At 40.7% G+C, this 26037-nt stretch overlaps 1 protein-coding gene across 9 annotated transcripts in view; it reads right to left on the reverse strand.

The window, feature by feature from the left end:
- Window positions 1-3870: 3870 nt before the first annotated feature.
- Window positions 3871-26037, reverse strand: part of LOC122553855 (calpain-3) — a 107743-nt gene continuing 85576 nt past the window's right edge. For 7 of the 9 annotated variants that reach the window (XM_087990156.1, XM_043698285.2, XM_087990157.1 and 4 more), the window contains 9 exons: window positions 25033-25122; window positions 23353-23430; window positions 22484-22541; window positions 19477-19538; window positions 16393-16461; window positions 13788-13866; window positions 12746-12862; window positions 8347-8405; window positions 3871-4163 (listed from right to left, as the gene is read on the reverse strand). In XM_087990156.1, the coding sequence (XP_087846282.1) occupies window positions 4137-4163; window positions 8347-8405; window positions 12746-12862; window positions 13788-13866; window positions 16393-16461; window positions 19477-19538; window positions 22484-22541; window positions 23353-23430; window positions 25033-25122 (639 nt within the window). In that variant the 3' untranslated portion in view covers window positions 3871-4136. The remainder of the gene's footprint in view (window positions 4164-8346; window positions 8406-12745; window positions 12863-13787; window positions 13867-16392; window positions 16462-19476; window positions 19539-22483; window positions 22542-23352; window positions 23431-25032; window positions 25123-26037) is intronic. The other 2 variants (XM_087990154.1, XM_043698293.2) reach the window with 1 other exon arrangement.

Consider the following 26037-nt stretch of genomic DNA (forward strand, 5'->3'; position numbering starts at 1 on the left):
TGCTTCAGAGGGATGAAGGACAGAGTTAATTTTAGATTAGATTAGATTAGATTAGAGTGTGGAAACAGGCCCTTCGGCCCAACAAGTCCACACCGACCCGCCGAAGCGTAACCCACCCATACCCCTACATTTACCCCTTACCTAACACTATGGGCAATTTAGCATAGCCAATTCACCTGACTTGCACATCTTTGGACTGTGGGAGGAAACCGGAGCACCCGGAGGAAACCCACGCAGACACGGGGAGAATGTGCAAACTCCACACAGTCAGTCGCCTGAGGCGGGAATTAAACCCGGGTCTCTGGCGCTGTGAGGCAGCAGTGCTAACCACTGTGCCACCGTGCCGCCCACAAACTGTGCCACCGTGCCGCCCACAATTTGTCCAGAGCTATGGAATAAAATGAGTACAATTACATTGCTTAGTGTGGTCTATACAGCACTAACTATGGAAAGGATGTAGAGGAACAAATCTGCAGGGACATTACAGAGAAATGCCAACATTAAAGAGTAGCTATAATGGAGGGCTTCAACTACCCAAATATGGACTGAGGTGCTGATAGTGCAAATGGCAGAAATGGGCAAGTGTTTCTAGGTTGTGTTCAGGAGCGTTTCCTAGCACAGTATGTGTCCAGTCCAACAAGAAAGGATGTATTATTGGATCTGATTCTTGGAAATTAAGTGATCATTGTATTATAGGTTCAGGATAATGGTGGAGAATGATATGCAACAATCTGGAGTAAGAACAATCAATTGGCGGAGAGCTGACATTAATGGAGTAAGATTAAAGTTGAATAGGATCGATTGGAATAAGAGGTAGGCAGGAAAAACAGCAACTGAACAATGGGTTACCTTCACATACCATATGTTTTAGGTATAGTTGAGATATATTCCCTTTAATGGAAAAGATAGGACAAACAAATCCAGAGCTCACTGGATGACAAAGGAAGCAGAAATTAACACTAGAAAGAAATAGTGTGCATATGACAGACGTAAGACAGGAAATTCAATTGAGAGCCAACAGGAATTCTGAAGGTGTGAGGGAAGGCGAAAAAGCAAATAAGAGAAACAGAGATAATGTATAAGAACAGACTAGCAACTGAAAAAAAAAGGTAAGTCCTGAAGTCTTCTATAGTCATACGAACAGTTACAGACTGGTTAAAGGAGGACTACAGCCAATCAGAAGAAATGGGATTTTCACATGGAAGCAGAGACTGTATCTCAAGTGTTAAGTGAATGCTTTGTGCCTATCTTCACAGAAGAGGATGCTGCCCAGGCCATGATGACAGAAGAAGAAACTCTTACTAGAAGAGATAAAATTAATAAAGAAAGGTACTTAAAGTTGACAAGGCAATGGGACCAGATGAGATATATCTAAGAATTTAGAAGGAAGTGAGAGTAGAAATTGTGGGGACACTGACCATAACCTTTCAGCTTTCCTCGGCTCAGGGAAGGTGCCGAAAGACTAGATGATTGCAAACATTACAGCCTTGTTCAAGAAAAACTGTAACAATTACAATTACAACAATTACAATTACAGCAATTACAGACTGGTTAGTTTAACTAAAGTGGTAGGGAAAACCTCCAGAAATAATTATTCAGTAATCACATGGAAAAAGGTGGGTTGAATAGGAAAAGTCAGTACAGGCTTCTAAAGGGGAAATTGTGTTTAATTAACTTGCTGGAATTTTTTGAAGAGGTAACATAAAGGATCGATGAGAGTAACGCTGTTAATGTGACATACATAGACTTCCAGAAGTTTTGATATGGTGTCACACAACAGGCTTGTGAGGAACATTGTAGGTCATAGTATAAAACAGACAGTAGCAAAATGGATACAAAATTGAGTGATTGATAGGAAACAGAGAGTAACAGTCAATGGGTATTTTTCAGATTGGAGGAAAGTTTATAGTAGAGTTCCTCAGTATTCCTCAGTTCCTTGTATTGCCATATATATGATCTGAATCATGGTATACATAGGACATTTGCAAAGTTTGTATATGGCATTTGAACAAATTGTAAGCTGTGAGGAGAACAATGTATGAAACCCCCCAAAAAATTGACAAAATTATGGAGTGGGTAGATAGGTGGCAGATAAGGTTCAATGTAGAGAAATATCATATGATGCACTTTGGTGAGAAGAACATTAAAAGACAATATAAAATACAATTCTAAAGGGGGTGATGGACCAAGGGGCCTAGGTATATATGTACACAGATCATTGAAGATGGCAGGACAGGTAGAGAGCACTTCATAAAGTATACAGAGGTCCCAATTTTATTAATAGGGGCATAGAATACAAGAGCAAGGAGATGATGCTGACTTGTGCAAGGTACTTGTTAGACATCAGAGGGTGTACTGTGTACAGTTCTGGCCACCACATTATGGGAAAGATGAGAATGCACTGGAAAGAATACAGAAGTAATTTATAAGAATGGTTCCAGGATTGAGAAATTTCTGTTATGAGAATTGATTGAAGAAGTTGGGATTGTTCTCCTTGGACAGAAATAGGCTAAAATATTACAATCTAAATTTTCAAAATCATGATTGGGTTGGATAGGTAGATAGAGAGAAGCTGTTCCTGGCTGCAAAATAATGAGTTAACCTGAAAAGGTAGTGGGCCTTCTTCTTGAACTACTAAGCAGGTGTACAAAGTTGGGCCACTCACAGTATCAGTTCAGAGAATAGTTTGGTGCGGGGCTATCATTATTTGCAATCTACTGTCAGTACTAACCTCGCTGAACCTGATCCTGTAATAGGCACATATTGGGGGTAAAGTAGAAGGGCGAAATTGTTGATTATTTGTCTGCTGGATAATAAATGTACATAGAAGCTTGCAAATAATTTAGTTAATGCTCCCTCAAGCATTCTCGAGTATCTAGTTATTCAGCTGCAGAGTCATAAAACACAGAAACAGACCTTCCGGTCTAACCAGTCCATGCTGACCATGTTCCCAAACAAAACTAGTGCCACTTGCCTTCATTTGGCCCATATCCATCCAAGCTTTTCCTATTCATGTACTTATCCAAATACCTTTTAAATGTTGTAACTCTACCTGCACCCACTACCTTATCTGGCAGTTCATTCCAAAATGAACCACTCTCTGTGTAAAAAAGTTGCTCCTTTTTAAGTTTCTCATCTCTCACCTTAAAACATGCCCCCTAGTATTGAACTCCCCATCCTAGAGAAAAGACCTTCATCATTCACCTTATCTATGCTCTCATGATTTTGTAAACCTCAATAAGGTTACCCCTCAATCTCCTATGCTCCAGTGAAAGATGTCCCAGCCTTTCCTGTCTATTTTTATATCTCAAACCCTCCATTCCTGGCAACATCCTGGTAAATATTTACTGAACCCTCTCTGGTTTAATATCTTCCTGTAACAGAGTGACAGAATGGTACCCAATAGTCTAGGAGAGGCCTCACCAAAGTCCTAACACCTTTACTCTGAGCAATGACAGCAAGCATGCCTTTTTAACCATCCTGTCTACCTGTGATGCAAATTTCAAAGAATTATGTACCTGAACCCCATGACACTCTACTTCTACAACACTACTCAGGGCCCCATCATTAATTGTATAACCCTATCCTTATTTTTATTACCAAAATGCAATGCATCACATTTATCCAAATTAAACTCCGTCTGCCACTCTTCAGTCCATTGATCCAATTGATAAAATTAGATAACCTTCTTTCCATGTTTATCTTTCAAACACTATTGATGAAGCAGTGCCAACTGAATGAAACTGTGGACGTCATTTCCCTTCTCTGGGATACTGAAACCAGTGACAGTCACAAACCAAACAGTGAAGATGGAATCTTCTACTCAATGTTAACCAGGCAATGTGTCTACCTACCAGATCACTGGAAAAATAGGCAAGAGTGGGGGTTTTATTGTAAAATCATACAAGAGAGATAAAGAAAACTTGTATTCTCATCCTAGCAAAGATTCACAAAGTTGCAGTAAGACATGCTGATCTAACAATAAATAACAGGCTAGTTTCCACCCAGATTCCTGAAGCATCATTGAATGTCATCAGGTATAGAAGAGACTGGCTTTGCATATTCTACTGTTGAGGTTTCGGTGTTGAGCTTGAGGTAATAGCCAGGCATGTAAGCCACCAGACGTCCTGAGACGTTTAAGCATATAAGGTGAGTTGCAGCCACTGTGGAAATAAGGACAGAATAAACATTAATCCCAGCTGTATGGAATGCAGAGTGCTCAACTGAAAACAACACATAAGAATATGAGGAAAGGCAGAGAAGAACACTTCATTTGCACCATCCAACCTTCACCCTGCAATGAAAAATATTCAATATACCAAAACCATCAAGTAGAGCTTTCTAAGATGTATCTCATGGTAAAATAACAAATCAAAGAAGATAACTAATCAGTTAATCCATCAGAAAGATTCACCAAAACATTTTTAATGGAGTTTCTTCTTAACATTCAAAGAATCAGTACCCCTTATCCTAATCCATTTAAATCAACCCCGTTAAGTAGCCAGTCACATTTCACAACCCTCGCACCAGCAGCAGTGTGAACTATTTGACACACTAAGGAGAGAAATTTTAACAACCCGCACTATCAGTTGGATTCCCACCCACTACACTGATTTCAATACAGAATGACACCTGCAGACTAAGGCTGAGTCACCACCTCCCTAATGTTAAAACTGACATGCCAGAATAACAGTACTAATTGCGACACGGTGGCTCAGTGATTAGTACTGCTACCTCATAGCGGTAGGGGCCTAGGTTCGATTCCAGCCTTGGGCAACTGTGTGGAGTTTGCACATTCTCCCATGTCTGGATGGGTTTCCTCCAGGTGATCCAGTTTCCTCCCACAGTCCAAAGATGTGCAGATTAGGTGGATTGGCTATACTGAAATTGTCCGTAGTGTTCAGAGATTTATAGGCTAGATGGATCAGCTGTACTAAATGTGGGGTTATGGGATACGGTAGGAATCTGGCTCTTCAGAGGGTTGGTGCAGACTTGATGGGCTGAACAACCTCCTTCCTCACAGTAGGATTACATTACATTACATTACTTTACAGTGTGGAAACAGGCCCTTCGGCCCAACAAGTCCACACCGACCCGCCGAAGCGCAAACCACCCATACCCCTACATTTACCCCTTACCTAACACTACGGACAATTTAGCATGGCCAATTCACCTGACCTGCACATCTTTGTGACTGTGGGAGGAAACCGGAGCACCCAGAGGAAACCCACGCAGACACGGGGAGAATGTGCCTGAGGCGGGAATTGAACCCGGGTCTCTGGCGCTGTGAGGCAGCAGTGCTAACCACTGTGCCACCGTGCCGCCCATAGGGTTCTATGATTCCATGATTCTAATAGATAAGGGGAACTGGTGAAAGAGATCTGCAAAATTCATGCTGTTCCCAGACATGGATTGTATGTGCAATGGGCTTCAGTGCTGCTGTGATCATAAGTTAATGAGAAATAGGAGCAGCTGTTAGTTATTCAGCCCTTTGGGCCTGCACTGCCATTCAAAAATACATGAGGGGTTTGATTATCATCATAACTGCTATTTCCTGCAAGTCCCCCATAACACTGGAATCCATGGTTGACCAATAATCTTTCTAGCTCAGCACTGAATAGCATAAATGATCCAATCTCCTTGCTCTTTGAGGAACAGAAGTCCAAATGCCAACCATCCTCTGACAGAAGAAATTTATTCTCATCATCTTAAATGGGAAATGTCTTATTTTGAAACTGCATTCGTAACTCTACATTTCCCCTTGTAGAGAAACCTTGTCCCAGGACTTACCCAGCCAACCCCTCTCAGAATTGTATATATTTTAATAAGATTAGCTCTCATTCTTCTTAATGCCAATGTATATGGATCCAACCTACTAACCTTAGCCTTTTCATCACAAAACAGCCCTTTTATTTGAGGGATGCAGTGAACCCTCTCTGAACTGCTTCTAATGCAACTACATTGCTCCTCAAATAAGCACACCAAAATGGCACATAACACTATAGGTGTGGTCTCGCTGTACTGTGCAACTGTAGGAAGGTTTCCTTACTTTTATATTCTATCCTCCTTATAATGAAGGCCAAAACTGCATTTCCTAATTACTTGCTGTGTCTGCATATTGGCATTTTGTGATTCATGTATGCAAATATATGAATCCTTCGGTATATATCATTTTGCATTCTCTTCTCATTTTAAAAAATTCTGTTTTCTAATCCTCCTGCCAAAGTAGACAACTTCACATTTATCTATATCCCTTTGCAATCACTTTATATCCTCTTCACAATTCTCCTACTTATCTTTGCATTGTCAGCAAATGTTATTGTGATAAGATTCAAGCCAACATTCATGACATTCATATAAACTGTAAGTAGTCATTATATTTTGTGCACCTGAAAATGATCCACTTGTCTTGAGTGCCCATTTCCTATTGGTTATCCTTCATCCATGCTGATATATCACCCCAATACTGTGAGCCTCCAGCTTCTGCAGTAACCTCTTGTGTGACCCCTTACTGAATACCTTTGGGAAACCCAAATACACTCCATACACTGGTTTCCCCTTAATCCACCTTATAATGTCCCTCTCACAAAACCACAGTGATGCAGCCTGATTGTATTATGATATTCTAATTGTCCTGCTGTTCCACCCTTATTAATGAATTCTAGCATTTTGCCAATGATAGATATTAGGCTAATGAGCTTTAGTTTGTTGTTTACTATTCCCTCCTTTCTTAAATAGTGTTCCAACCAGCTAGGACTTTTCCAGAACATGGGGAATTTTGAATGATTATAAAAAATGCAGCTACTGTCTCTGCAGCCATGTAGTTACAAACACTAAAATGCAAATCACCAGGTCCAAGGGCTTTGTCAGCCTTTAATCCCATTAGTTAGCCAATCAGGTTTGCTCTAGTAATTGTGTTTATTTCCCTTTTCCCACTTTATTTTCTACTAATTTTAGAATGTTTCTCGTATCTTCTACTGTGAAGCCAGATACAAATATTTATTTCAAGTTTCACAAGAATTTGTGCTAAGAACTGTCCCAAATGAGGTGTTCCTTCAGGCACTTCTTTGCAAATTGATTTATCCAATCATGAAAAGTAAAATTGCCCATCAGCATGACAATTCCTTCTTCCAAGCCCTATTATTTCTTGAATCATACTTTGCCCTAGAGTATAATTGTTGTCAGGATAAGCTACTTTCATCCATTACTTTTGTCCTTCACTATTTCTTCTATCCACCGAAACTGATTGTACATTGTGATAGAGACAGTTCTTCTGTAACATGATGATTGCGTTGTTGTGCAATCCTGCATAACAGAAAAGTCTTGCTTTAGAAAGAGCACTTAAAGTGTTGACAATGTAATCGTGTTACAGCCAACACGTTTTAAAAGTTTGCACTTTAAAACAATGTCCCCAATTCATCATCACAATACAGCAAATTTGAGTTAACGAAACGCATGTTATAGCGGACGACCTGTACTCCAAACCAAAGTCATTGCTCTCTGCGGTACTCGTTAATAGGCTTACTCCACCATGATGATGCTGTCACTTTAAAAAGATTATTTTGTCCTTTTTTTTGAAGAGGTCATAAAGGCAGAGGTGCCAAGGAGTAGCGGGAGTTTAACAATGGAAGGAGAGTGGCCAGTTCTCCCACTTCAGTTTTTCTCTAGATTTTTTTTAGCTGCAGCAGTCACAAGATATTAGAGTCCAGAAATGTTGCAAGCTTTAGTACATGATTCCTCTAAAATCTCTCTCTGGGTGTTGTTCCCTTCTGCCTTTAAGAATCTGTGTTTGAATTTAAATTTTTGGCAAGGGGTGTGTTTATGGAATGTTACTATATTGGAATAGTTAATTAGTTAAGTTGCTCTAAATTCTGCTTTATTTTGTTCGTGTTTCAACGGTAGTGTTTAAATAAATTCTGTTTTGCTTAAAGTCAAGTGGTTTGACCAGTTGCATCACACCTAAAATACCCACTTCACGTCTGTCTTTAAAATAAGATAAAAATAAAGTGTATGCTCAAAAATATTTTGAGGGGGTTCTGGCCTGGTCCATAACATCAATCTTTTCTGTCCTTCCAAAACGTCAAATTCTCTTAAATATTCAAGTATCAGCCATGGTCAGTTTGCAAACATGGCAATATCATACTACTTGCGGGTGTCATCCACACACCATATTCTGTGATCATTATGAAAGGGAAATGAAGGCAGTACATAATATCTTAAAAATCTTGAAAAATGAATATCCAAGGATGCATAGGTCAGGATTTAAAATGCCCTAGAAAGCCACAGTATCTTTGTGTCTTTGGTGACTTGATAGAGAAATATACTTGTCATCCGAGTTGCACCTACCTCCAGAACACTGAGTTTAATGATTCCATCTCCATCTTTATCAAAGGCATGAAAGGCTCCTGAAGAACAAAAAGGAGTCAATGAACACATACAAACATATAAATGAGGAAGAACTGTTGGCAACATGGCCCTTCTTGCTGGTTTCACCATTTGATAAGATTATGGTTTTAACCTCAACTCTACATTTCTGTACATCCCTTGATAATCTGTCATCCTATTAGCAATCAAGATTCTATCTACCTCTGCCTTCAAAATATTTAAAGATTCTGTATCCAGAGAAACCTTTCACGAGAAAAAATGCTTCCTCATTTCTGATTTAAATGGTCAACCCCTTATTTTTATACTATGACACTTAGCTCTAGATTCTCCCACAAGACGAAACATCCTTTCAATATCCTCCCAGTTATATCCCCTCAGGATCTTATATGTTTCAATTCAGTCACTTCTGACTCTTGTAAATTCCAGAGGATACAGGCATAGACCGACTAGTTTTTTCTCACAAGGTAATCCACTCATTCCAGGTATTAGTGTAGTAATATTCTCTGAACTGCTTTGAATGCATTAATGTCCTTCTGTAAGTATGATGGCACAGTACTCTAGTTGCGGTCTCACCAATGACCTCTATAAATAAAGCATAACCTTCAAACTCTTGCATTCAATTCCCCTCGCAATAAACCATAACATTCTATTAATGATTCATATACTAATGAATCCAGATCTTTCTGCATCTTACACAACACCAGGTTATAGTCCAACAGGTTTATTTGAAAGCACTAGCTTTCAGAGCGCTGCTCCTTCATCAGATGGTTGTGGAAAATAAGATTGTAAGACACAGAATTTATAGCAGAAGTTTACAGTGTTATGTAATTATATATTGAAAAAGACTTGGATTGTTTGTTAAGTCTCTCATCTTATACATATGAAAGAATTGAAACCAACTAAAAGATGAGAGACTTAACAAACGATTCAGGTCTTTTGCAATATATAATTTCAGTTACATCCACTGTAAACTTCTGCTATAAATTCTGTGTCTTACAATCTTATTCTCCACAACCACCTGATGAAGGATCAGTGCTCCGAAAGCTAGTGCTTCCAAATAAACCTGTTGGACTATAACCTGGTGTTGTGTGATTTTTAACTTTGTACACCCCAGTCCAACACCGGCATCTCCAAATCATTTCTGCATCTCAGAACTCTGCAACTTCCCACCATTTAGATTATATTGTGCTTTTTTAATTTTTCTGTCAAAATGAATAATTTCATACTTTCCAACATTGTACTCCATTTGCCAGATCTTTGTCCACTCACTTAACCTATCTACATCCCTTTTGTAGACTCCTTATATTATCTTCAAAACTCAGCTACCTATATTTGTGTCATTAGTTTATTTAGTTAGCATACTTTTGATTCCTTCATTCAAATCATAAATAAAGACAGTGCCTTTTCTTAAGAAACAACATAAGACATAAACTGATTTTAACATTGGCTAAGCCCAATAATTTTGAGAATGCAGTGTTAAACATCAAAGTTTAAAATATTGATTAGTCAGAGTTCTGTCATATGCTTTTCTGGTCAGATTTATTTAGCTCACGCACCACCAACACTACTGTTTCCCCTACGGTCAAGTTCTCGCCAATTTACCTTTAAGTAACATGTAACTATCAGATATTCTCTACTTCCACTTAGCCTCAAGCATCTCTTACAGACCCTATTTGATAATATCACAAAGTAATAATCCAGACGCTAAAAAGGGAACCAATCTTGGCCTTTATGTTTTAGAACCAGGAGAAAGTGAGGTCTGCAGATGCTGGAGATCAGAGCTGGAAATGTGTTGCTGGAAAAGCGCAGCAGGTCAGGCAGCATCCAGGGGACAGGAGAATCGACGTTTCGGGCATAAGCCCTTCTTCAGGAATGAGGAAAGTTTGTCCAGCAGGCTAAGATAAAAGGTAGGGAGGAGGGACTTGGGGGAGGGGCGTCGGAAATGTGATAGGTGGAAAGAGGTCAAGGTGAGGGTGATAGGTCAGACTGGGGTGGGGGCGGAGAGGTCGGGAAGAAGAATGCAGGTAAGGAAGGCGGTGCTGAATTCGAGCACCTCCCTCCAAGGCCCCAAAGGAAACTTCCATATCCGCCACAGATTCACCTGCACCTCCACACACATCATCTATTGCATCCTCTGCACCCGATGTGGCCTCCTCTATATTGGGGAGACAGGCCGGCTACTTGCGGAGCGTTTCAGAGACACCCGGACCAACCAACCCAACCACCCTGTGGCTCAACATTTCAATTCCCCCTCCCACTCCACCAAGGATATGCAGGTCTTTGGACTCCTCCATCGTCAGACCACAACAAAACGAAGGTTGGAGGAAGAACGCCTCATCTTCCGCCTAGGAACCCTCCAACCACAAGGGATGAACTCGGATTTCACCAGTTTCCTCATTTCCCCTCCCCCCACCCTGTCTCAGTCAAATCCATCAAATTCAGCACCGCCTTCCTAACCTGCAATCTTCTTCCCAACCTCTCCGCCCCCACCCCAGTCTGACCTATCACCCTCACCTTGACCTCTTTCCACCTATCACATTTCCGACGCCCCTCCCCCAAGTCCCTCCTCCCTACCTTTTATCTTAGCCTGCTGGACAAACTTTCCTCATTCCTGAAGAAGGGCTTATGCCCGAAACGTCGATTCTCCTGTTCCCTGGATGCTGCCTGACCTGCTGCGCTTTTCCAGCAACACACTTCCAGCTGTTTTAGAACCAGACCCATATAGACATCATTCAAATATTTGAAAGATGTAAAAAGATCTTCTCTTTGAATGTATAACAGATATAACTTCTGTTCCTTGTCTAATTTGCTCCTCTGACTCCTAATGGAATACGGTTCTCTCAGTGCAAGTTGCCACTACCTCACCCATGTGTAAGCCTAGCCAGTTGCGCGTTGATAGCTGTTCCTTTATTGAGCACTGAAAGAAGTCATCACAACCAAATCCTAATCTGTCCTCATCCAGGAAACATGATAATGGGAACATGGGGTCATGGTGGGCAAACTGTTTGTTTGGAGGATAAACACAAACATGGACTCATTGGTCAAGCAGCCTGCTTTGGGTGTTGTAATTTATTTAATCCTACAGTTTTCGAATTGGAATCTGCTAACTCAGTAGAGATCAAGAATCAACATTGTGCCTCATTCATTTTATGGCTCAGTTCCACATGTATCAGTTTAATGAGGACTACAGAATCAGTTAATGCAGGGTAGTTTCAAATGTCACATTGTTCATCGCCACCTCACTACTTTACCCATTGCTCTCTGGGTCATATGCCAATCCCTAGCTGAAAAGGTCAAACGTGTTGACTCTGAGCTCTTGCTGCCATCATTCAGAATCATGAGAAATGTGACTGCCCAAGGACTGACCTTTCTACGTCTCTACTCATCGTTACCCAAAAATATGTAACCAATGTGAGAAATTATTCTCTGATGGCTTTGTAATGTGTACATGGTTAGTGACTAAACCTGAAGCCTGAAATATAACCCGGAAGGATGTTCCATGTGAGGAGCTGTTTAGAAGTGGGAAAACCAGAAGATCGAATTCTGGAGCAGGCCCTAGTATTCTTTTGTATCCTGTTCACAGGCAGCTTGATTGATGGGATAAAGGCCTATAAGAAAAAAGATAATCTGCAGCAAAAAAGCAAACAAAGAATGCAATGTGTCCAGCAGGGGGACAATACAAGAAATCATAGAGGGGCAGGGAATACTGATGACAGGGTTATTCTAATTGCTAGGTAACCTTAGATATGGTAAGGCCTGAGTTGGGTTGATTGGTAGTCAGGGAGATGCAACTGCTGGTCAGGGGATTTGGATTGAAGCAGGAGAGAGAGCGATGGTGGTTGGGTGGTGCAGGTGGTTGAGGATGGGACAAGTAATAGTTAGGAATATGAAATGTTGGGTGGAGAGAAGCACACAGATCATGAAGGTGTGGCTGCCTGGATAGTTTGTTGGCCTTGATGAACGGTGGAGGAATGTCACCATGAATATATGGGGGAGGCGACGGGGTGGTGGGGGAATGATTAGAAATGATGGCAATCTCAACACCAGGAACAATATGAGGAGGTCACCAGGAAAGGTGGGGATAATCAATAACAAATGATGGAATATCATTAGGAATATTAGGGGAACTCACTGAACAAAGTGGAGCTAAATTGGGGGATCACTGAATAATGCAACTATATTTATAAATAAAAATTCCGGTTTGCTATATTTCCTGGACCTTGAGAGAAGGGGCTTCAGTCTACCTATGTGGTGCTGATTATAAATCCAGATCACAAAAGTGTTCAACCCAGTGCACCACATAGACTGCAAAGATTCCTTATAACAGAGGAAAATTCATTCCGGATAGTGTTGCACTTACTAAACATTCCCTCCAGTCTCACAAGACAACAGATAAAGCTGTCAAAGTCCAGATTCATATCTTCATTGGCATAGCGCATGGAGATGATCTCATAAAGTTGGTTGTTCAGGTGGAAACCTGAAGAACAAGACAGAAAAAAACGTACTAAATTCTCAGGTAGGTCTTACCAAACACTTCCCTCCAGTTTCAGAAAACTGGACTAGCCATGTAAACACTGTGACAACAAGAGTCGGTCAGAGACTGAGAATCCAGACAGCCTTTCCACATCTACAAGGCAGCAAGGAATCCAGTGATGGAATACTCATCACTTGATGAGTTCAGCTCTAATAGAACTCAATAACCTTGACAGCATCCAAGATAAAATAATTTCTTGATCAGCACCAACATCGTAAATATTTATGCCCATCACCTCGAGTACACAGTGGCAGCAATGTATACCACATGCAAAATCCACTGCAGCAACTCCTCAAGCCTCCTTTAATAGGACATTCTAAATGTGTGATCTTCATCATCCAGAAGGTCAAGGACAGCAGATGCAAGGAAACACCACCAGATGGCCTCCAAGCCACACACTGACCTTATTTGCAAATCTGTCACTGTTCCTTCACTGTTACAGGATTAAAACTCTGGAACACCCTTACTATAAGTGTAATACGTAGACAGTACCCTCCAAATCCATGGCCCACTTCCATCTAAAATGACAAGGGTAGCAGATACATGAGAACACTATCACATGGAAGTTCCCCTCTGAGCCACTCAACATCCTGACTTGGAAATACATCACTGTTCCTTCACTGTTGTTGGGTTAAAATCTTGGAATTCCCTCCCTAAGGGAATTGTTTTCAATCTACAGCATAGATTGCTACAACTGCAATCTGTAGCAGTTCAAAAGGGCAGCTCACCACCACCTTTTTAAGGCAACTAGTGATAGGCATTCAATAGTGGCTCAGACAGCAATGCTCATGGCCTATGAATGAACAAAAAAAACCTGTACAACAGTCAAACTCCCATCGATAAATAAACCTGATCGACTCCCACTCACCTGCATCATTCACAGCTGTGCGCATTTCATAGCTGTCAATTACGCCAGAATTATCCTTGTCATATTCCTTAAATATTTCCTGCAAAGAATCAGTAAATCATAATGAAAACATATCTTTGTGAGCATGAGGCCAGAAGTACAGTTACTCGATCATAGCTGATAAATGAGGTTGTGGCACAGTTATTGGCTCTGATTTTCACCATGACAGAAAGCAACCTTCTTGCAGCAATAAATGCCAGAAGGAATCAAAATCCCAAGTCTTGCTCCAAAATCTGGCCTTTCTTATATTTGTAAAGCTGATATTGGGACTGAGATTGGAGGTGGTTCATGCATTCCCAGTTCCTAGAGGCAACTGGCCAGTTAATTAAGATTTTGGAGTCCTTGGTGTCCAGACCACAGGGTATAGGGTGGTATTGATGGGGCATAGAGTGAGTGTGTGAGAGCCAGAGGGATATTTTATGTTTTATTAAACAATGAACACAAAACTGAGGCCCCAAAGCAGGCTTTCTGCCCAGCTGAACTTGGGAACTGAGCAGCCTCTTAGGGTTTCTCCTTATCACCCAGTTCAATGCATTACCCAACATTGTTGTGGGACCAAATGTGGGAACAGCAGGCAGCCATTTCAGAAATCTGGTTTTGCAGAGCTAGGATATCTCTTGCTTCTGCACATCTGGCACAGGGGAAACAAAACAGCTATTGTATCATGTCAACTGACAGTAGGGATAAATGGGGAACTCTCAGATTAGCAAGCTATTACAGAAAGCACAAGAGCAAGTGTTGGGGTCTTAACAAGATACAACATACAGAAATTACTTGGATGGAAAGGATTAAATATGTGGATACTAAAATTGCTGATGACACAAAGATAGGTACAGAAATAAACTGATGTATGCATAAGAAGTCTGCAAAGGGATTTAAATAGGTTAAGTGAGAGGGCTAAAAATTGATTGATGGAATGTAATGCAAAAGATGTGAAGTAGTGCTATTTGACAAGAAGAAAAGCAGCTTATTATTTAAACAGAGATAGACTGCAAGACCAGGAGGGACAAAGGTGTCCTGGTACATGAATCACAATAAATTAGCATTCAGGTACAGTAAGTGATTACATGACTAGAACTGGGAGACAGAGTTCAAAAACTAGGGAGTGTCCTATTTAACATGGTGACAGGTGATTTGTTTTCTTTCTCAGAGATTCATTGATCTGTGATATTCTCTTCCCCAGAGAGCAAGGGCTGCTTCATTGAAAATATTTAAAGTGTGTTTGACAGATTCCTGACTGATCAGGAAGTAAAAGGATATAGGAGTAAGACAGGAAAATGAAGTTGAAGCCACAATCAGATCACTCAATCTTATCGAGTGGTAGAGTTGAAAGCCTGGAAATACTCAAGCTTCTAATTCATATGTTCATGATGAACCAAGGCTAGAATAGTTACTGGATTATATCTCAGGAACTGAAGTCAGAATATAGTCACAGAATCATAACTGAGAGACCGACGACAGAATACAGTTTCTTAATTATGTCTGAGGAACTGGAGGCAGAATATGTGATGAGATTGAGGTCATGAATATTCATCATCATATTGGGACTGTCACAGTTCAGAGCCAAGGATTAGCCCCTTTGCTCACTACTGAATGACCACAATCCAGTTTTAATTTATTAGTGGTTTTAAATTGCAATCGCACCAACTAACAGTCCTAAGTGATGCTAATTTGTAATGATGCTGGACCTTGAATCACCAGCTGATCTGGCTGACAGTGCATGCTTTAAAGGAAGTGGAGTGCAAATCAGACTTTTTTTTGGTATATCTGGTCAGATTGTTTCATACATGGATGAGGCATCAAGGTGTTAATTCTCTCAAGGTTTATGTTTTAAACTGTTCACACTATTAGAGAAAGTGTCATCTCAGGTGAACAACCCATTCAATAGCCAAGTGTGTGATCGTGTTACAAAGAGTCATACTGCCCCATTTAAACTTGGAAGGTTGTAGGTTCAATCCCTGATCTGTGCTGTAGGTATGACTACAGATTCAGGCTTGGCTGTGATAGTGGAGACAACAGTAGAGACATGTGATAGTGGTATTTGTATTGCTGATGTCTGTGAAATAGTATGCTTGTATTATGGAGGGATAAACAAACATCAGGCAGAAAAAAGAAGAGCCTGAGGACAGCCCTGGTTACGTGCTGCAGACATTAAATCTAATTTCACTGGAAATCTAAAAACTAGGTAAATTATTTGCAATTGGCTTTGATCAAGAACTGGCGCACAATGTTGTTTGACCTCAGTGACAGTGAAGAAGGGACAAGGGTCTTGGCAGAGGAAGACTCCCTAAATCTGGACTACTTCCTCCACTGCTGAGTTGCCTGGGTAATCCGATAAATCATTAGAAATGGGCGGCAATGAATTATGACTCCATATAGTTCTACAATTATAGACAGAAGCTTATCAAATATTTGCTTAACATTTCTGCAAGTCCTGTTAGCCTAAGTGGGCAATACCTGGCTGCATTATGCTTTGCAAATACTAATTTTAAAGATGTTGAACCCATTCTAATTCAGACATGATACACCATGATATAGATACCATAAACCCTCCAGCGCTTCATACCTGCCATGTCTTAATCTTATTCCAGAGCTGCTTAAACTCCATCAAATTAAGCTTTCCAGATCCATCTGTCTGCCATCGGTAATGTTAAGGAAGACAATGAAAGATAATACAAAATAGTGGTAGTCCAGCAATGGTAATGAGATCATTCACATTTGACTTCTGATGGGACAGTGTCAATATTACATCCAAATCAGTACATATTGTTCTTTAGAAAATTGACTATGCGGCCTATTACATTTACTGCTGGACTTAATTTGTAAGTATGAAAACAAATGAACATAATTAAATAATAGCAGTCGGTATTAGATTGATGCACCGTCAGTTTATTCCCCATGTCTGTAACAAATTGAAAGTGTTAGCCTTATTCCAAAATAATAAATTAATCAGACCTTTACCTGATTACCTCATCATAAGGAAGCTATTATTGTCCTTGACAAGAGGTATAGGGGAGCAATGAAGATATTGAAGAGATCAGGAATTTATCATGCAAGGAAACTGAAACATTTGGCTTTGGTTTCAGTGGAAAAGAGGAAGCGACATGGTGAACTGATTGATGTTTTCAGGATTATTGACAGAACTGACAAAGCTGACTTTGTTTTCAATGGTAATGACTTTGCATTTCAGTGGATGATGCAAGTCAAAATAAGTTTTCAGGAAGAAGAAATATCTTTGTGGCAAATTTAATTGTGGCTTTTTCAGTTCTAATACTGTAACATGGTCATGAAAATCAAGAATTCACGCTCCCTGAATCTCAACAAAGTTACAGTGAGAGACGCCTCAAGAAAATGCTCAGTTGTGGGCGGCACGGTGGCACAGTGGTTAGCATTGCTGCCTCACAGCACCCAGCACTGCTGCCTCACAGCGCCAGAGACCCGGGTTCAATTCCCGCCTCGGGCGACTCACTGTGTGGAGTTTGCACATTCTCCCCGTGTCTGTGTGGGTTTCCTCCGGGTGCTCCGGTTTCCTTCCACAGTCCAAAGATGTGCAGGTCAGGTGAATTGGCCATGCTAAATTGCCCGTAGTGTTAGGTAAGGGGTAGATGTAGGGGTATGGGTGGGTTGCGATTCGGCGGGGCGGTGTGGACTTGTTGGGCCGAAGGGCCAGTTTCCACACTGTAAGTAATCTAATCTAATCTAATCTACTTTAAAAAGACAAAGGAGTTGTGAAATAAGTAACCAGGAAAGATCATTGAAGCCAATTGTTAAAAGTCGGTTTAAAGGACAATGTTTAGATTAGATTAGATTACCCACAGTGTGCAAACAGGCCTTTCGGCCCAACCAGTCCACACTGACCCTCCAAAGAGTAACCCACCCAGACCCATTTCCCCTCTGACTGATGCACCTAACACCATGGGCAATTTAGCATGGCCAATTCACCTGCCCTGCACATCTTTGGACTGTGGGGGGAAACCCACGCAGACACAGGGAGAACATGCAAACTCCACACAGACAGTTGCCAAGGCTGGAATTGAACCTGGGACCGTGGTTCTGTGAGGCAGCAGTGTTAACCACTGAGCCACCATGCTGCCTACTGGAAAGAAAAACAATGGCAAAGGTAGATCAATAAAACTGAATTATTTTAGGGGAATTGTGATTTTCTGCCTGCTCTTGTTCCCAAAAGGTTTAACAAACATTTGCAGATTAACTCTACTATTTCAGGTGAATGCATTATCATTAAAAGCTGTATCTCATGAGTACATTTCCAATAACTGTTGGTGCTCTTCAGTAAAGTTATATCTTAGCAAATTTTAAGGGAAAAATTGTTTTAGTGAAAACACAACAAACAGAAACAAAGTTAAAGGCAAGGGATCAGAGAACTTGGTTAAACTTTTTGATACGAATATAAATTCAACTTAGCCTTGACCCGGTGCTGAGTTAATTGATCACAAACAAGCAGTGCAATTAGCTACAATCAGTATCAGTCCTCAGTCGTGGCAGATGGAAATGGGACTGGTTTCTCTTTCTTTCAATTGTCACCCAGTAGTTTCTGCAGTAATTAAATGAATATGGAAATCAGGTGAGGACTGCTTTGTGGAGAAAGTGAGGACTGCAGATGCTGGAGATCAGAGCTGAAAATGTGTTACTGGAAAAGCGCAGTAGGTCAGGCAGCATCCAAGGAGCAGGAGAATCGACGTTTCGGGCATGAGCCCTTCTTCAGGAATGAGGAAAGTGTGCCAAGCAGGCTAAGATAAAAGTTGGGAGGAGGGACTTGGGGGAGGGGCGTTGGAAATGTGATAGGTGGAAAGAGGTTAAGGTGAGGGTGATAGGCCGGAGTACGGGTGGGCGTGGAGAGGTCAGGAAGAAGATTGCAGGTTAGGAAGGTGGTGCTGAGTTCGAGGGTTGGGACTGAGACAAGGTTGGGGGAGGGGAAATGAGGAAACTGGAGAAATCTGAGTTCATCCCTTGTGGTTGGAGGGTTCCTAGGCGGAAGATGAGGCGCTCTTTCTCCAGCCGTCGTGTTGCTATGGTCTGGCGATAGAGAAACGTGGCTGAAGTGCTTCTGGGCAAGGAGATGACCTGGGGTGTGCAGTGAGAGAGGGACTCACTGAAATCTTGCTTTGTGTTCTGCTGTGATATGCCCTACAGTTCACCAATTATACAAGACTCACATATGAATAGCAGCCATTTAGCAAGACACTGAAGACTCGTCAGTGCCTATTGATCCAATGCAAGTCAGCTCCATTAGAGTGAAAGAGGAGAAAACAAGACAAACAAAGGCAAACCAAAAAGAAAATTGCGTGGATACATAAGCTAACTCCAAAATTTTGATTTACATGCAAAATTGAGGTCAGCTGATCCCTTCTCCAATAAAATGGTGCTGAGAACAATTGTATGGCAGCTATGGTTATCCAGCCTGGAAAATAACTATCTCAATATTGGCCAACAACCTAACACAGAACCTTTGCAGATTTCAGACTGATCATGCATTGTTCCCTTAAGTCTTCTAAGGAGTTAATGACACACCTCTAACCAACTTACATCATTGAATCCTCAAGACATTTTGTTGAGTTTGAAGTGAAAGTAAACATGTCTTAGACAATCACCTATAAAAAAAATGCATGTAACAGAGAAGAAGAAAGGATACATCCATGAGGGCAACCATACTACGACAAGACTCAAGACTGAACCCTTCGGTTTTCATTTTGTCTGAGGACAAAGAACATCTATTATTCACAATCAGTGAATTATGCATCAAAAAAAATTTAAATATTATGGAAAGGAATGAAAGGGAAAAGGAACAGAGAATAGTAGGAGTGCAAACCTCCTCTCATAAAGTCTGGAGCATCCCACTGCCTATATGTATTATAGTGACATTCCTATACAGTTTGCAGGTCCTTTTAATAGTGCACCTTGAACCAATAATACATTAAGGGGCCCCTTTTCAGTCACAAAATGACACATCTCTTAGGCAGTCAGGAATTGAATCCAGACCTACAGCTCAGAGGTAGGGCACTACCAATGTTCCACGGACTCTTTGGGGGAACCTTAATTGTTCATTTTTTTTCACTGATCAACTTGTTCCATGATGGCAAAAATATAAAGAAAGAAGTGAATTTATACAGTACATAATACACCCTCAGGAGATCCCAAAGGACTTTATAGTGAATTAAGTAATTTGGAATGTTGTTAATTTGGAATGTTATAACTGTAGTAACCTTGCAAAAGGCCACCACAGCCGAGAAAATTCAACACTGGATCAGCGGCACCAGCTCAGTGTTCTACAAACTAAAGCACTGAGTGCTTGACAACTGAACCCTCTGCAAGCCACTACAGGTCCCAGTTTACAGAGCTGTTGGCATCATCACACCCCTGTATATTAACATGGAGACTTGGACTGTGTACCAGCGATAAATATAACCACTATAAGAGCCTAAAATACAGGAGCAAATTTAGACCATTCGGCCTATTGCTGCACTTTTGATCATGGCTGATATGTTTCCATTTCCCTGCCTTCTCCCCATAACTATTTATTCCCTTACCAATCAAGAAATGATCTGTCTTAAATAGTGTCAATGATTTGGTTCCACAGGCCTCTATGATAGAGTTCCACAGATTAACCACTCTCTGGCTCAGTTCTCAAGGATCATCCCTTCACTCTGAAGCTGTGCTATCAGGATTTGCTCTCTCCTACAAGTGGAAAATCTTCTCCATGTCCATTCTATCCAGGCCTCTCATTATTCTGTAAGTTTCAATCAGATCCCTCCTCATTTTTCTGAAATCCACTGATTACAGACCGAGGGTCCTCAACGACTCCTCTTATGACAAGTCTTTCATCCCCGGGATCATTATTGTAAAGCTCCTCCAAAACTAATATATTCTTTCTTTGAAATGGGGCTCAAAACTACTCACAATATTCCAAATGTAGTTTGACTAGAACCTTATACAGCCTCAGCAGTACATCTCGTGTCTTGTATTCCTGCCCTCTTGAAATGAATGCTGATATTACATTTGTCTTTGTACCTGACAATTGATCCTGTATGTTAACCTTTGCAGAATCTTGAACTAGGACTCCCAAGTCCCTTGATGCTTCAGATTTCTGAAGTCTTTCCCTTTTAGAAAATAGTTTATGCCTCTATACTTCCAACCAAAGTGCATTACCTCATACTTTCCCACATTGTATTCCATCTAACACTTCTTTGCCCGTCCAAGTCTTTCTTCAGTCTGCCCACTTCCTCAACACCACCTGTCCATCCACCTATCCCTAGTAACAATGCCCTCTGTTTTTTTCATTTAGATCGTTAATGTATTACACGAATAATTGTGGTCTCAACATGGACCCCTGCTGAACTCCACTAGTTGCTCGATGCCAAATTGAAAAAAAATCCCTTTGTCCTCACTCTCTGCCTTCTGCCAGTCAGTCAATCCTCTATCCATGCCAGTACCCTGTGACTGACTGACTGACTGACTTGCTCCCAAATGTTCAAAATATTGATATCTTTTTTATCAAGCTTTCAGTCCAAATGTCTGAATGATGAGGCAGAATGACAATACAAAAGAAACGGAAACAAATCCCACCCTCTAAATCCCACTGCATCATGAGATTAGATTAGATTCCCTACAAGTGTGGAAACAGGCCTTTCGGCCCAACCAGTTCACACCGACCCTCTGAAGACCCATTTCCTTCACCCATTTCCTTCTGACTAATGCACCTAACACTATGGGCAAAATGTTCCACCCTATGTGCCTAAAACCCCATAGAAACCCACAACAGCAGTATGAGACATTGGTAAGGCCACATTTGGAATACCACATACAATTTTGGTTGCCCTGCTATAGGAAAGATGTTATTAAACTGGAAAGGGTGCAAAAATGATTTGCATGGATGTTGCCGACAATGGAGGGTTTGAGTTATAGGAGAGGTTGGATAGGTTAGGACTATTTTCCCTGGAGCATAAAAGGCTGAAGGGCGACCTTTCAGAGGTGCATAAAATCACAAGGCATAGGTAAGGTGAATAGCTAGGACTTTCCCCCAGGGTAGGGCAGTCCAAAACTAAAAGGCATAGATTTAAGGTGAGAGGAGAAAGATTAAAAGGGACCTGAGGGGCAACCTTTTCACACAGAGTGTGGTGTCTATGTGAAATGCGCTGCCAGAGAAAGTGATAGGAGCAAAATTACAACATTTAAAAGACATTTGAACAAGTACATGGATAGGAAAGGTTGAGAGGGATTTGGGCCAAACACAGGCAAATGGAAATAGTTCAGTTTAAGAAACCTGGTTGGCATGGATGAGTTGGGCCAAAGGGTCTGTTTCTATGCTATATGACTCTATAATGATGTGACTCTAGTCTCACAACCCAGAATAGATGTCATCATTGAAATGAGGGATAGCCTACAAATCCATCACCTGCACTACCTAAATGCATCGGTTCAAGAGGTGGCTCACTAGCCTTTCACAAGGACACTTTCAATGGGCAATGTCTCCAGTTGCAGCCAGCGCTGACCAGATATTATAGATGAAACAAATGAATTAGAATGTCACCAAAGCCATCATGAAAACATAGTTCAACTTCCGAGGTAACGTTGCATACATTTGGTATTATCGCACACAACTTTATTCTACCAATCAGGTTTCTGGTTTAATCGGTACTTACGTTTTTTAACAACACGGTTTAGGATATTCTTCAGTTCCAATGCAGAGATCTGCATGTCCTGTGGCGAACAAAATAAAACACTTACATTTTGTTACAAACTTAAGTTCAGAGTTTGTCTTTCCTCCACTACAACTCTGCAGCATTTCTTGTTACTTTGAAACAATAATAAACTTTCCTTTAGGCCTGTTAGTTATGAAAAACAATAATTTTTTGTTTGGGGGAAATATTCAACAATTCTATCGAGGGGGAAATATTCAACAATTCTATCGAGGTAATGACAAGAATATCAATCGACTGACAGCAGTAGTACCTCAACCAATATCATCAACTGATGCCGGGGTAACTGCTGATTTCTGCAACCCCATTAAGATTATGCTGTTGGTTAAGATTGCCTTTCCATCTTATTCCTATCAAGTCTAACACCTCAAATTTCATTACATTACATTTCATTAAGCATGTATTTGCCTTTTCACCAGTCTATATCATCCTGAATTCTGTCACAACTTACAACATTTCTGTCTGTCATTTGCAAACTTAGATGCATGCATCACTAATATATATCATAGAACTCAATCAAGTTGGTGAAACATCAATTGTCTTTTTAACAATTCTTAGCCAGATGTTATTTGTCAACACAAAATTTTCCAAGTGATAATCAATTTATCTTGGAAATTTTGTCTTTAAAATTGCCCCACCAATGAAATTAGGTTGATTTGTCTATGTTTGCCAACTTTAACCTGCTCCTCTTTTCTGAATATGGGTGTAACATTTGCAGTCCCCAGGTTTCTGGTGCCACTTCCATTGTGAGAACCAGGTTCTGGCCCCAGCCTCACTGGAAGGAAGTGCTAATAGCAGTCAGTAATACTTACATCTCCTGAAATCTGTTCAAAAATACGGCGGAACTGGAGGTCTTCCTCAGTCTCCTCCTGAGCTATTGTCGACAAAGGCTGACAATGGAAAGAAACTTAATCACTTAGCATCTCAGGAAAGACATTTGCATCAAAAGCCAATTGCAATACGTGTAAAAATAATCAAAGACAGCAACTAGTATGAGCAGCTCTAATATTGTTAAAAGCCTGCAGTGTGCCCTGTTGACAAGCCTGTAATGGCTGGTTACTCAAAAGGCCTCTGATGGTCAGATCTGGCAAATGCTGATGGTCAGCATACGAACAGGTAACCCCCATAGATGACCACTGACAGTTCTATTCCATAATTCTTTTATTGCACTAGTTTTAAGCAGTCAGAAGCACATTTATAATCTGACAGAAAACATTACTTGCAGTGTAAGGGTAATATTCCAAACCAATCAAAACATTGGGTTACTTTAGCTGCTCATGTTTCTCATTTTTAATTGCGCCATCTACAAAAATCCAGGCTATGCTGCAGATCAGCTTCAAATCATCATGCGCCTGCACACTGATAGTTTACTTTCCTCAAGCCGAAATATAGACAAGCATGTAATCTCTTTCCCAGCATGCACAAGCAGAACTGTTCTAACTGCATTGCCTTAAAGATATCATTTATTCATTGAAATCCAGCTTTTCAGCCATAATAGAAGATTACTATTTGTATTTCTATCACATCTGACTGATAAATTCATAAGAAAGGATTGAAGGATGCGCAGTCAATTCTACATAAGGAAATCTTTCATTTAAAATTCCCTTTAACAAACATGCCTCATAATCAGGATCATATAAAGGAACATTCTGGCAATAGCCCTTATGTTTAAAACTCTAACCACATTTGCTGTCAAATGTGAATGTATCCTATCAGAAGTCAGGTTCTGTTGGTAATATGGTGTGTGTGTGTGTGTCCCTCTTTTCCTAGAATTCAGCTTTACTGCTGTGACTGTCTCTGTAGGAGTCAGATCCTGTGATGAGACTGTCGAGCTGTAGGGGGTAAAGGCCCTTTCATGTGATAGTCTTCCCCTAGGAGTAATGTCCTACTAGTTATTTCCTCTCTCTCCAAGAATCAGGTTCTTTTGGTGAGGATGTCTCTAACTAGGAATGAGTCCCTGTTGGTGACACTCTCTCTATCTAGGAATGAGTTCCTGTTGGTAAGACTATCTAACTAGGAATAGGTTCCTGCTAGTGAGACTGTCTCTATCTAGGCAATATATCAAATCGGTGAGACTGAATCTAGAAATGAGTTCCTGCTGGTGAGACTACCTCTCTCCAAGTCAGGTCTCAGTGGTTTAACTGTCCCTCTCTAAAAGACTAACCTGGTGAGATGAATTAATTCCCTCCAGCCCCATTTTCTTCCCATACATCAAGCACCTTCTAATTCTTTCCCATTTGTTCATTCACAGATGCATTTCGAAATCCCCATATTTATTTTGACCACAATTTCTATCCTCAAAGAAAATTCAAAGATATGAGTTTGCCCTGAGGCTCTTGAAATCTGTCATACACCACTTTGTGTGTCAGGATTTTCAGTATAAGTGTCTCTCTACTATTTAAAGTCCATTGTGAATGGCAAAGAGCAGTGCATAGCATATTTCACTGATTTCAGGCTATTGCAGTCCAAGCCATGCTAGTACATGGAAAAACCTTGGCTTTTCTCATATCTTCTGCTTTTTTCTCCTTCGCCGTCCTCGAGTCTACAGTGTTCTTACTTCTATCAGAGACAAAGATGATTGGCTAGAGGAAAGAAGGAGTTGTTACATATAATGAAATGGAGATTGCTAGAGATGCAGTATTGTTTTGACAGGTGCCTTGAAGTACAATGACTCGAGTTCTGCTTCAGTTGATTTAGCAGAATGAGCAGATGACCCATAAGAGCAGGAAAGTGCCTTCATTGATCAACGTGCATTGAGCTGACTGGTCTTAACCAGGCAGTTCTGGGGTTGACTATCACTAGCTTAGCGCTGGGGAAAATTGGGAACCCCTGACAACCCTCATCATCCAAATTCACTTTGGTGAGGTAGTGACTTAACATTCTCTCCTCCTGCCTCTCAATATTGAGACTCAATGCTTCTGCTTCCTAAGCAAGAAGTTATATTCTAACAGTACTGCATGTGTGCTTAGCCACAAGACTTATAGGACCAATAGAAAGCTGCTTTAGAGAAACCAAGACTTGACTCCAAATCAGAGATTAAGTGTGTTCCATGAGGAGGGAGGCATTATAGATAAGGTTTTATAAAGATGTGCATGTTATAAAACAAAGACATTTACAAGCATGCACTGCAATCTGGAAACTTCAGCCACTTTCTGAAATATGCTATTAGGTCCCCAGCATAATTAACATGGAAGTTGACATAAGACTGAATATTTATTTCCTAGTTCTGATCTCCTTGTAACCACGACTCCATAATGACTATTAGATCATATCTGTAAACCTGTATTTCTGCCGTTAATTACCATGTGCATTAAAGTAAACAGCCACTAATTTTGTCTTTTTAACATTTATCCCCCTTTGGACTCTATTAACTTCTGTTTTCTTTATGTGCACTCAGTGTCTCGCTGCCCGACTCTGGGTTTTATTATCCAAATGGCTTCCCTGTAATGCTGCCAGTTCCTTTTGATTTGCAAGCCGACGTTTCCCCTCTCTCAAAC

This window comes from Chiloscyllium plagiosum, unplaced genomic scaffold, assembly GCF_037043375.1.
Source record: "Chiloscyllium plagiosum isolate Xiang-an unplaced genomic scaffold, Cpla_swu_hap1 HiC_scaffold_8, whole genome shotgun sequence".
NCBI classification, from domain to species: Eukaryota; Metazoa; Chordata; class Chondrichthyes; order Orectolobiformes; family Hemiscylliidae; genus Chiloscyllium; species Chiloscyllium plagiosum.